Genomic DNA, 13,124 nt, shown 5'->3' with positions numbered 1-13,124 from the left:
ATAGCTGAAACTGCGCTGTCATTTTCATTTCATCAAAAGGTCTGTGTATTTGGAGGTCATCCAACCCCTGCTGTTTATCTTTTTATCAGAATTGAGCAATGTGGTGTTACCAATCAGACCAGTTAAGTCGGCCAACCGTCATATTAAATTTTACACTCAACTGTGTATATTTCCAATGTTTCTTTATTTCATTTATCATAAAGAGTTTACCGTCTTAACCAAGTAGGAAACTATGGCAGATGTAACAGTTTTCATCGAAAGTGACAGAAATGATGGCGCAATAAAGCGAAGAAAATATGTTTTTTGTCACAGGAAGAAAATAACTTCCCAGACCTTTTCCTGAAACTTCTCAAAATACGACCTCAACATCCGCTGAAACTGTAGCTGCTTAAATTGACAGCAAGCTCTGAATGGGCGCGCACACTGTTTTCTTTGGCAACCGTTCATTTGTGTTTAGGCAGCGCTCAGACGGTAAAAATATCCTGAAAGAATTAACAATCTCAACACGCTAGCGAATAGCGGAAACAGAAAAGAGATATCTTCGAATGCACTAAGCTCTGAGCATTATCTAGAGTTAAATCTCCAAACAGAGCAAGATGCTATTTTTTCGATATCAGGTAAGATGTTAATTTACTCTACACAGTAACGCAAGTAAAGCTGAAAGGACTAAAAGGGAAAAATATACGCGCTGCATCAACCAATATTAATTAATCTTGACGGGGTGTTTCGATCATCGGGTTAAAGGAGATTTTTACTCTAAAAGCCCTGATAATTAAAAAGTATGCGAAGAAGCCTCGCAACTATCATTATACTATCATAAATTAAGATTCAGTGATATGGAACGACTAGTGCCACTGCACAGAACAACAAAAGGACGTAACGTTATTACTAATCCGACTAATCATCTTCATGATGGGGGACGTTTAATGTCAGCAAAGAGCAAGCAGTGTTAATCAATAAAAGTCAATACTCTCATCATATTCCGATGATGCCAATTTAATCGAAACTGGACAAAAATAAAAGTTTTAGTATCTAATTATACGATCAGAAATTTTGCTATTAGTTAAAGCAAAGAGTTTCTATGTATTGTGAAAAACATTGGCTAACCTTTAACCTTCTCTAAGCTAAAAAGGAAGATTCTTCCTTCAGCAAGGAAAGTAAAGGCGACAAAAATTATTCCTTGAAATACTCCTATACCTGCATGTTTAAAAGCTTAGGCTTGAGTCTATTAAATTTATGTACCCTATAAAGGCGTTGGAAAGGTATACGAGGGTGTCAGTCATATAAAATTCTTTACCATGGAGGCTGTTCACAATGTAATAATTATCACCAAGATAGTCGAGTCAATTTAGATTGATTCTCCCACAGAGTTCCTATACACTTCCTCTAAAAGCTGGTTTGAAGAATTTTGGCTTTGATCAAAGAAACACACTCAAAGAGTAGAGCTAATTCTCTTTTCATCAGTTCTCATCACTCGTGCGCTGAATTATGCACTGATCTTTTAAGGAGAAGTTATCATTCAAAACAAACACCCACTTAAGTTAAAAGGATAACTTTCATTCTTCATACAATTCAAAATTAAATGAAGTTATCTTTGATTAAAGGAGTTCCCATAGAACACCATTCAATCAATCAGGAATATGTTCCAAAAATATCGCCAACACGATAAATACAACTATTAAATAAATACAATTATGGTATTATTAACTGAGTTGATAACGTAAATGGCCGCCGTTAAAAAGTTTTCCAAAACTGACGTTTGAAGCGTTAGCCCTTCGACAGAGCTAGCCACAAAATTGGCCTCAAATTTGCGAGGATCCTCTGGATATCAACTAATCTGCTAAAAGAGGAGAAAATGACTAAATCTACCGCGCACTTGAGTTTTAAGCACTTGTTTAGCTTAGAAATATTGACTGGAAAGAAACTGAACTTTTCTCTTATTTCCTAGATTCTATGGTACGTGTTTTTGACTGCACTGGTGTTGGCCACTCAAAATGTAATGAGCCGAAAAAGTAGTAAGTTTTACGGAAGTTCAAGCGTTTACCCCTTGAATTCAGAGTTAACAAACCATCAGTTAATGAAGTTGTTTTCTATTGTCCCAGTCTCTTTTGGGAATCTCGGTATAGTTTTATTTTATAGTAAAAAGCTTAATATAAGTAGGTCCTAACTTCAAACTAATAGCGAACAGAGGCTTACTAACAAAACTGCAATCATTCCTTTTAAAAAGAAATTTTATGTAGGAGAAACGGGCGTATTTATGCATCAGCTGACATCAAACCGGCGGGAGACTTTATTTGGCCTTTCGTAAGATTTTACCCTGGGTTGTAAACAGAAGCGAGTTCTAATTTCGGTTCATGAACACTTGCAGAAGATGAGTTTAATTAACTTGAAATCCCAAAGATAAGATTGAATATTTAGGGTCGGTGAAACCTATAACATATCTCACCTACGCGAGTAAATCCAAGTCAAGTATATCTAACTGTCTACATAAAAGATGTTACCTTACTGGGCATATGCTTGCTTTCAAGTTACATTGTTTCTTCTTGTGTTAGAATGTGACAAGAAATGCATTGATATTCTCCGTGAAGCCCAAAAAAATCCGCCTCCAAAATCCAGAGTGGCTATACACACTGGTTATTGTAAGGCAAGATACGTTTGCCGAAAAGGAACTGACATAAGAACTTGCAAGAATGGAAAGTGGATCGCAAGCAAAACACCCAAGTGTTCAGGTGAAGTCCCGCGGGTTGACTCGCTTCGGTTTGGATAAATTAGAGCCATTTGATCGAACTAATCCAACTAAATGATTAATTATAATATATATTGTAAGAAATAAACAACTTTTTTTAGAGACATGTTTCGGCATGCTTATGCCACCTTCAATCAATGAGTAACTGAACGTGAGTAATTATATAACAGACAAGTAGATGAATAAAATATTTACAGTATGATGTAATACAAAAGCGGGTACTAATTACAGCGTGACAACAAACATGAAATTAAAGGTGTGAACTAAAATGCTAGAAAAGTGTTATAATGCTGTAATTGTTTGTTGAGTTCAGGTTTGATCTTATTTATATAAAAAGCTTCTTTGAGTTTTAAATCAATTGAGTTGTTGGCAGAATCCAGAATACTAAAGCAAGAAAGGGAGTATTTGTTCTTATGAGAAGGAGATGTGTTAAAATGGTTAAAAATATGCTTGTTAGCTCAATTGGTAGAGCGCTGCACTAGTATCGCAGTGGTCAGTGATTCGAATCCCGTACAGGCCTGACTTTTTTCAGGTCTGATTTTCGCTATTGCATAAATAGCGCTCTCTACTGCGAGGATCGTGCATTATACGTATCTATAACCGCAGTTCAAAAATATATGAACTTCATATATTCATCGTATCTGATTTATCATCACGGGTTTATTATGAATCAACTTAACGGCCTGCTCCCAGTTGGCTTGTTAGCTCAATTGGTAGAGCGCTGCACTAGTATCGCAGAGGTCAGTGGTTCGAATCCCGTGTAAGCCTGATTTTTTTCAGGTCTGATCTTCGCTATTGCATAAATAGCGCTCTCTACTGCGAGGATCGTGCATTATACGTATGCGAGTTTTTATCGCTTTCCGTGTGCTCCTTTATCTTAGTAGAGAGGTGGCGACTAGTTTCGTCAATACAACGGAAATTACATCCCGCACAAGAAAATTGATAAACTACCATGGATTTTAGAGCATCAGGAGTACGATTAATTATAAATTAAAACTGTAATTAAAACTCTAATTATAAATTAAAACTGTAAGCCACGCCAACATTTGAACTTCATAAGTTGAATCATAAATTGGACTTTGTTACAAAGGTTCAAAAATGTCCATTCCAAAGCTAGATCGAACGCACTTCACTAATCCATGATTAAGTTTTAGTTTATGATTTAAAACGTAAAAAACTGTTAGCATATTTAATCTCATATATATTTCCTCACATTCTTTTTATCAGTATATTGCGGCAAACCCGATGACATTCCACACGCCACATTCTCTGGTTCCCGTTTCAGCGCCAACCATAAAATAAAGTACAGATGTGATCATGGCTATGTACTCGAAGGACCAAAAAGAAGGAAATGCGGAAAAGACGGACAGTGGTCCCAGGCTCCTAAATGTTCACCAAGTGAGTTAAATTCATGACTAAATCCGATAATCTTAATACAAGTGCACAAACAACAATAATTTTAGTTGCGAAAGTTATCCGGGGTTGCTTTGGTTTTGCTGTTATCGTCAGCTGATTATTCCGGAGAACTCTTACCACTTTCTCAACCAATGAGATTCAAAACCAAAACCATTAACGATTTTGGTCACTTGCGTTTCCCACGCTTCAGGCAGTTTGCTTGTTTTTACTTCAGTTCGAGTTCTCATTGGCTCCTGGTGACATCTAACCTGACTAGGATTTCACAGCACTCAATCGAAAAGCACTCTAATTGCTCCAATCCAAATCGACAATAATGCTTTTATTTTGTTCGCCTAAAGTTATTGTCTGAGTGAAAATGCAACAACATTAACGAGCTTCTTTCGATACTGAATTGGCTATAATTGCAAATTAAATACAAAGGAAATGAATATACATCCATAACTTTTCCTGTATTTATTCATAGTTAGTAGAGTTCAAATCCCTTGTTTGGGCTATACAAGAATCTTTCCAATAGAGACGACAATAAAACGCCACACGCACCGATTAGTCCTTGAAAGATAAGAGCTCTTAGAAGATATCAGGCTGAAAATATGCGTTGGAAGACAACAGAGTCAACACTCACAATTTTAAAACTAATTGTGATTGGAATAACCGATATGAAGATACCAAAATTGAATAGGCAAGGAGAGTACCTTACAATCGGACTAAAATTTCCAATTTAGCGACAATTACTTCACCTTGTCAGCAAATGCTCCTCTTCTCTTGCTAGTTGTTTGTAGCGATCAGGAGCGGCCATAATGGATGGACATAGCTTCAAAATGGCCGCTACGTTAATCCTCTTTCACGCCCATTCATTTGTGTTGTCGCAGTTAATGCGAGAGATGGCGTAAGTGTGCTCCAGAGTAACCCGGCATTCATCTTTGGTTCTTCCTCTTCGCTTGTTATGGGGTTAAAAATATATATTTGTGTTCTCTCCGTTAGGATCATGTGGAAAACCCGAGGACATTCCTAATGCTAACGTGAGCGGCTTAAGTTATAACTACGAGGATACTTTAAAATACACTTGTTCAAAAGGTTATCGACTTCATGGACCGGAAAGGAGAACGTGTCTTCATAATGGGAAATGGTCAAGTGGTCCGACTTGTACACGTAAGTAAACTGAAAGAGATGCGCTAGCACAAAAGATCGTTTTAACCGCAAAATTATTAATGGAGGTCCTGCTTTCAAATTGTGTAGAATGGGAATGTAACTGGAAAGATCTCCATATAACCCCGTACTTCAGTATGCATACAATTCTTTATAAAAATAATGGCGAAACAGTTTATTTGCTTTGGGACAAGGACTGTTTTAGAATTAGTGTTACACATTTATGGAAATCTCTCCATATCGCTAAATAGTATTTCATTTTTTTTACAGAAATCCGTTGTGTAAAGCCACGAAGACTTGTCATTCGAAATGGAAATGTCACCACCTCTGACCCTGAATACCTGTATGGAGCTACCCTTGCATTTGAGTGTAACGAAGGGTATGAGCTACGAGGCAGTGACACGATGACTTGCCTCAAATTTGGTTGGAGCCCCAGAAGATCACCATATTGCGCTAGTAAGCATGTTTTAAGGAATAAAATAATGATTTAATTAATTATGTGGGAGAAAGAGACAGGAATGGCTTATCAGTTCAAGGGTTTACCCTCAGTGCTGTGGTCTGGGTTGACTTTCAATCTTGGGGCCCGTTTCTTGAAAGTCCTGTTAACTTATTGGGCCCATAAAGGTGTTCTGTTTTCATTCAAGATGGGGATCTCAAAAGTTGTGAAAATGATACAATAAAACTATCTGCCGAAGAAACAAAAAGGAATTTTTTGGGTGCCAGAACCTGCTTTCCTATCCTTTAAATTTTGAAACGCCCGTTAAGTTATTGGGACTTTTGAGAAACTGAACCCTAGAGTTACATGTATACCGGTACTCTGTTTGGCGTTGTTCAATGTCCTCAAAAACCTAGCTACCAATCATCACCAAGGATGATCTTTGCACAGTTGTTCATCATTCCAAAAATGCTAAGTCTTTCAATTCCAATCAGATACGACAACAGGCTTTGGAAAATAAATATCCACATGAATGTCCCACTGATAACATTTCGTGATGTTATCAAGTTTTAAAGAAATGATTATTGTTATTATTTTCGTAACCATAAACGATACTGCTTTGTAGTAAAATCTTGTCCAGATCCTGGGAGACCAGAGAATGGTGATCGTTACTATCAAGATCGATATTTTAGAATTGGTAGTACAGTGCAGTTTTCCTGCCAGTCTGGTTTCCAATTGTCTGGCTCAAGGGAAAGGACTTGCCAGGAGAATAAGGAATGGAATGGAACTTTGGCCACATGTCAAGATGGAAGTAAGTCAGAATTTTCTTAAGCTTCTCTGAAATGCAGTAGAGAGTGGCAATGGTTATTCGCTCTTTATTTCTTTTTTACTTCTCGTATTATCCCGGCTTTATATAGATAAAGCTGGCTGTTTATGCCAATCAGGCATAAATAGCCCAGCACAAGTCAAGTAAGGACAGAGTGAGATAAAAACTTTCTTTGATTAGATTGTCAGTTTAGTAGTAAGTCAGTTAGTCAGTCAGTTAGTCATTTAGTCAGTCAGTCAGTGTTATAATAAGGTGGCCAGTATTTGAGTCAGTCAATGCTTGAGTCAGCCAGTCTTTTAGTCAGTCAGTCCTTCAGTCAGTACATACATACATACATACATACATACATACATACATACATACATACATAGGTTAACTGACCACTCCCCATAGGGGCTTTTCAGGGACAACACTCACCCATCCCACCCACGGGAGGACATCCACCCCACAGTAATCTCGTGCGTGGGAAATTAACGTCTCCTACCCCTAACCCTGCAGGAGACGGGGCCTACGGTTTATTCGTCCTTATCCTAGAAGACTAGTATATCTATCCATTTCTACCATAGAAAGGTAGCAAATTCTCCCCACTTATTTTAAGACCATGAGTATTGGTCCGGCCGGGACATCCTTTGGTCAGTCAGTCAGTCAGTCAACCAGTGAGGGAGTCAGTCAGTCAGTCAGTCACTCAGCCAATCAGTCAACCAGTCAATCAGTAGTGTTCCTTATGGGGTAAAGCAAAAGGGCAATTTCCACGAAGGAGCCTTTCTCCTTACATCTCTTGTAAGTAATGACTATCCTATTCCATTCAGTTAGTTAGTCAGTCTGTGAGTCAGTCTGTGGGTGGAAGTGAGTTAGTCAGTCAGTAAGCCAGTTGGTCAGTCAGTAACTGCGTACTTCATCAGTCAGTCAGTCAGTCAATCAATCAGTCAATTAGTCAGCCTGTAGGTTAGTTAGTCAGTCAACTGAAGAGCCTTTGCCCTTTATATTTCTTTCAGATACTGACTTTCCGCTCAGTTCAGTCAGTCTGTCAGTCAGTACGTCGGTCAATCAGTCAGTGATTTATCAAAAGTGAATCCTCGACTAAAAAAACTTTTTTTTTGTAATTCTCTTTCAGATACCGACTGTCCCGTTCTAGGTACTCCAATAAGCGGACGTAAATACGGCAGCGGATACAACAAGGGAGACATTGTATCATTCGAATGTAAACGCGGGTTTCTTCTTAAGGGGTCCGCAGTAAGAAAATGCTTGGATAGCGGAGCTTGGAATGGCACGGACGCAATTTGTCGGGGTAATGATAAGTGCAGGTCGCACAAAAGTCGCATTCTTTTACCTGCAGCCTTAGTATACGACAAACGAAATCATTTCTAAGTAGCATGTGCTGTTAGCTCTGATGAACTGCAGTTTTCTCAGAGTTCTTTCCATCAATTTGTTTCTACAGATGAATTCGAAGATCGGTTTAAGGGTGTTAACGTCACTGCCTACAATCTTCGCAAAAATCTGCTTGATCCTTTATCAGAGTACACGTGTAACAGCGATAACAGCACTGGATGCAACAGGACAAGTATTCGTGGCATGGATTTCAGAGGCAGAGCCATTAATTTGAACTCAAGGGGTGGCTTAGATCTTGTGTTCGTCATCGATGCATCAAGCAGTGTGAGAAAGCTGACTGATTTCAAGTTTGGTTTGGAATTTGCAAAAGAGCTGGTTAGAACCATTGGCGCCAGCAAAAGGTACGATTAATTTTTAGGGACAGAGTTCTTTTCTACTTGTTCAACGTGTTAATAATTTGAAGAATAAGTATATCGCTAATTAAGGAGCTGAACACACGGATGGAGTAGTTTACAAACCACTTCAAACTTAATTTCTTGTGTTATTACGTCCAAAACGCAAGCAAATGGCTCGCGTCTTAAGAACGGTTGTGGAATGTACCCCTTATAGGTAAATCAGAAGAATAAATCTCGTAACTTTGTTTCTTCTTCTCAATGACCATTAATGCACGAGACAGGTCATTTCTCCATTCTCCTTTGCTTGGTGTAACCGCATTGAAAATGTCCACGTCGTAAGTTTGAAAGTTGAGAGCACAAGACCTCATGGAGAGAGAAGCCAGAGGAGATAGTTTCCACAATTTCTACAGAATAAGATGCGAAATAAATGCTACAATGTGAGACTACTTGAAATTTTAATGGCCGCAAATTCGAGGAAACCGTTGTCAAGTTTTGTCATTGTTACTAGCTAAAAATAGCTTATGACGGTTCTAACTATCCTAAGAGTGCTCATATCATAATAATAATAATTTAAGATTTATATTGCGCAATTTAACATGTGGATATGATCAAATGCGTATCCCAACACTTTTCGGGGGACTTTGGCCGGACTGCATCAGCAGTTTACAATAATCGAAGGAAACATATTTGAAGATGCCCCCTACCCCCCCTCCCCCCCCCTAATTCCAGCAAACAGGCCAGACCACATCACAGTATTCTCTTGAGTGGGTTCTTTAACATCCCCTGCCTAACCAAATTAACTATTTAATAGATGCTCATTGTGAGCAATATCATCACTAGCTATAACATCAAGAAATTTATCCTCAGTTTTTGTAACCTCCTCGTAGAGCTGATGGAACACGAGTAGCAGCCGTGACTTTTGGGACGGACGTGAAAGTTGAATTTAACTTAGGAGACGCAAAGGTCGACACCATGGATAAAGCAATCAAAGCCATTGATGATATAATCTACATTGGGGGAGCTACGGCCTCAGCACTTGCTTTACAAGAGGTCAAAGATGTCGTTGTGCCACAAGCTCGTCCCGACAGTCACCGTGTGTTGATGTTCATCACCGATGGAATGTCTAACATTGGGGGTCCGCCTAAAAAGTTAGCGAAGCATCTTCGTGAACAGGAAAACTTTGAGATCTACGCAATAGGTAAAGTAACTTGGCAGTAATTTGAAACAGGGGCACTTGAAGATTTCTAGAAAGTTAAGTTTAAGAAACTTATTAAAGGACGCTCTTGGGAAGACATTTTACTCTTTTTTCTGACATTCACACAAGCGCTCGTTCCCCATAATTGGACCCAAGCACCCTGGAAGAGTACAGTTTACACTTCTATATATTATTTCTGTGAGGTTATTTACCTTCAGATATATAGTCGACGTAATTTCACAGTGTTACGGTCTCTACCTCCAGTTCCGATTATCATTTTTGTAAGCAGCCCTCATTTCTGAAGTTGGGCTAAAGGGGGATTCAACTATTAGCAATGCGAGGAGTATTGTATTAACTTGGTTTTTCCGCTATTATTACCATTAGTTTTCATCACTAGTTTTTATCACTAGTTTTCGTTTTGCCCACTATCACTCAACATCTTACCCTATAGGAGTTGGAAAGAAAGTTCGCGCTCGTGAACTGATGGATATAGCCTCACCTGAAGCAGGCGATAATCATGTGCTCCATGTCAGAGACTACAATCATCTTCAGAAAGCCATCAAGAGAGCGACTTACATCAAGATCGGTATGTCGTAAATTGATAATATCAGCTTAAATTCCGTCGCTTGTGATTCCTCTGTATTTTGCAGTCAATTATGAATCGGGGCTCTTGATTCAAAATGGTTTCGGTTCAAGGGTGTAGAAGAGTGAAGTGTTAATTGGAAGGTGAGATCGACCAGCTTATTCCACAATGTATTATCTAAAAATACAGAAAAGATAGGACAAGAAAAGAAAGAATATAAGCGCATTGCAGTAAACCGGTCTACTATGAAGTGATTATGACTTTATGTTTGTTTCTTGTTCACAGATTATAAACCCTGTGGTGTAAGTCCCGTTGACCTGAGGGCGAGAATGGTCGGTGGCAAGAATTCGAAAAGAGGCTGGTGGCCCTGGCAGATTGGACTACGCAGGCTCAACTCAGACGGTAATTTGATTTGGAGATTTGCTTCGGTTAGCCCATTCATTGAATGCTGTACATACAAGAAAAGCGCGAATAACATTTTATTTCCATCATATTTCCATATGCTGCTTTGAATGATTTGGGCATATTATTCTACCCCACATACGGCAGTCTGCGGCCTACATCTACATGTGGGCATTTCGGAAAACTACTTAAAAATACTCTAGAACTAAGATTTATCTTTGGAATTGGGAACTCTTGATCTCCGTGGTATCAACGTTACTTTGTTCCCACTAATAGAATGACTCCATTGTTCTGCATATAAACCCCACACAACAAGCGTGATTGTTTTTTGGGCTCAATTCTCTTTTGGCGGTTTTCTTTTTTTTTTTTTTGATAAGTAATTATTAGCGAAAATTACTAATTATTGTTTTTATATCTGTTTACTTCCTCCTTTTCAGGGGAACTTGTGCTTATCTGCGGCGGTGCTCTGATTTCTCGTCGTTGGGTTCTAACGGCTGCACATTGTTTTTACCACAAAAATTTTCAAGGGGCTCGTGTTTTCGACGATTTGTCCAATAAGTAAGCACCGAGTCCATCAATCCTTTTTACGTTTGAAGTCTAAAGAAACTTTTAACATCTATGGTTTTAGATATCATTATTTATTGCATTTGAAAGTTCACATTTATAAGCAGAGAAAATTCTGTGGTAAAAAGGCTTTCGAATTTCTGATATCATTCACATGGCGAATACCTCTCGGAAAATGACCAAAACCAGCTTTTCCTTGGTTGGTGAACCAAACGTGTAACCTAACTATTTTCTTTAAAACAACTACTCGTCATCTCGCAGGTACCAAGTGACAGCGGGTGACCACCACTTGGAGAGGGTTGAAAAATCTCAGATGGATGTGGAGGTGAAGAAGATTTTTGTTCATCAAGATTACATCGATAAAAAATTCGCAAGTGACATTGCTTTGGTCAAACTCGACAAGGAAGTGGAACTTGGCCCCTTTGTACGGACATTGTGTATTCCAGAAAAGGATGACGGCGATTTGGCAATCCCTAAAAAATTCGGCATAGCAACAGGTTGGGGTGTAACGCAAGCCTTGAAACTTGGAGAAATACCCAAAGAAGAAAAACGCTACTCAGCCCGTCTTCAGTACTCAGCCTTCACAATTCAAAGCGACGAACTCTGCGCTAACAAATCAGGGAAATACTTTTTCAACTCTACAGTGATGTTTTGTGCCGGGGATGGGAAGGGAGGAAATGATACTTGCCATGGTGACAGTGGAGGAGCTTTCGTACGTGAGGCAGAAAGAGGAGAAGACTTCCGTTGGGTGGCTACTGGGCTGGTCAGCTGGGGAGTGGGCTGCGCACAAAAGGATCAGTATGGATACTATACTAGGATGTATCCATTTACTGATTGGATAAAGAAAACTATGGAAGATAACTCATAGTAAAATGACTGAGGTGGTTCAATACATGTTCGAGTATCTCTTCTTCGTTTTAAAATGAATATTATCTTTTGTAACTAGTGCGGTGATAGTGCCGAGGAAAAATTTCCTTATGGGCTGAGGCTTAAAACTGATTTGGAAGTCGTTTGTAAACAAAGTCTTAAAACTCATGCGAAAATCGTTGCTTTATCATTTCTCAACTTTAATCTGATGTCCAATTATGCATTTTGCTTCAAAAGCCGGAGCTTTTGTAGGTTAATGCTCAGATTGATAGTAGGGCTGTGTCTTTTTTTTTTCGGTTTGTAATCAAAGAAAATCGCCGATGAATATAAAATGGTTTCTTTCTTACTTTCTTAATTAAGTAATCATGACAGAAGCAATATATTTTAAGGAAGGAAATTAAAGTCCTATTCTCCTTTGGGGTCATCACTGCCTGAGTTTCCTCTACTTTACCTCTGATCTAAAGCGGCCATTCACCGAATGGAATATTTCAGTACATTGCGATTTGTGAACTTCTTTGCTGCAAGTCTTTGACAGCCGATGAATAATTTCGTACAACATTTGTCACCTCCGACTTCGCGAGCAGAAGATTTTGTTTCATAAATTAGCGATTAGTTGGGATGTTTGCGCGTTGTTACTTTTGAAGCCTAAAAGCAACATGCTTCTGGTGCATTTTTGCGTGCTCTCGGTAGCGCATTTCGAATACATTATCATTCTAACGAGTTGACATTGCTCTGCTGCCTCTTGTCATCTACAGCGGGCTGTTTTGCAATTTGCTTTTGGGAATCTATTACCAAGAGAATTTCGATTTCGCTGTTTCTGTCAACAAAATTTTGATGACGTTTTGAGTGAATGGCTGCTAACACCCTAAGAGTGTAAAGGTGAGGATTACGATTAGTAACCAAGCCAGGTTTCGAACAAGAATAACGTGTCCTTATTTAGAGGGTGTTCTGAAACCACTAAGTGCTGAGATGTTATCGTTTCCCCTTTCATATTCTTTAATTCTTTTCGTACAGCAGTGTCCCTGTTCCTCCGATTTAGACTTTGTTGCGTCTGCATGGAACTTTATAGAGGAAGCTATCTCGTTTGGCTCGCTCTACTGAGTTATTCAGGGCCGCGGTACTGTGAGCTGAGCGTTTTTTTACTTGCTTTGGTGCTACGCGTGCGTTGTTGCAGCGAAGAGGAACCTCCTTACTAAGATGCCTTTCTAGACATATTTAT

The 13,124-nt window shown here is 38.9% G+C and overlaps 1 protein-coding gene across 3 annotated transcripts; it reads left to right on the top strand.

Annotated features, from left to right (window-relative positions):
• Positions 1-410: 410 nt before the first annotated feature.
• On the top strand, positions 411-12,329 carry LOC111345231 (complement factor B). Of its 3 annotated transcripts, XM_022952510.2 has the most exons (14): positions 411-617; positions 1,949-2,015; positions 2,553-2,729; positions 3,974-4,144; positions 5,144-5,311; positions 5,579-5,764; positions 6,370-6,555; positions 7,685-7,858; positions 8,009-8,300; positions 9,182-9,492; positions 9,941-10,075; positions 10,358-10,474; positions 10,912-11,032; positions 11,300-12,329. In XM_022952510.2, exons 1-14 carry the CDS (start codon positions 597-599, stop codon positions 11,904-11,906), a joined length of 2,733 nt encoding a protein of 910 aa, XP_022808245.2. In that variant the 5' UTR covers positions 411-596; the 3' UTR covers positions 11,907-12,329. The 3 variants fall into 3 exon arrangements, with proteins under 3 accessions (XP_022808245.2, XP_088612856.1, XP_088612855.1); XM_088756730.1 differs by lacking the exon at positions 2,553-2,729; XM_088756729.1 differs by lacking the exon at positions 5,144-5,311.
• Positions 12,330-13,124: the final 795 nt, after the last annotated feature.

The sequence above is a fragment of the Stylophora pistillata genome, chromosome 4 (genome assembly GCF_964205215.1).
Source record: "Stylophora pistillata chromosome 4, jaStyPist1.2, whole genome shotgun sequence".
Lineage (NCBI taxonomy): Eukaryota > Metazoa > Cnidaria > Anthozoa > Scleractinia > Pocilloporidae > Stylophora > Stylophora pistillata.
The sequence above is the reverse complement of the archived record's forward strand: the minus strand, read 5'-3'. Positions and strand labels throughout refer to the sequence as shown.

Bases quoted from the DNA above. Each gene is read 5' to 3' on its own strand.
- LOC111345231 (XM_022952510.2), top strand. From the start codon at position 597: ATGCTATTTTTTCGATATCAG. The intron at 4,145-5,143 runs GTGAGTTAAATT...TCTCTCCGTTAG, and splicing joins GGCTCCTAAATGTTCACCAA to GATCATGTGGAAAACCCGAG. The intron at 5,765-6,369 runs GTAAGCATGTTT...ACTGCTTTGTAG, and splicing joins AAGATCACCATATTGCGCTA to TAAAATCTTGTCCAGATCCT.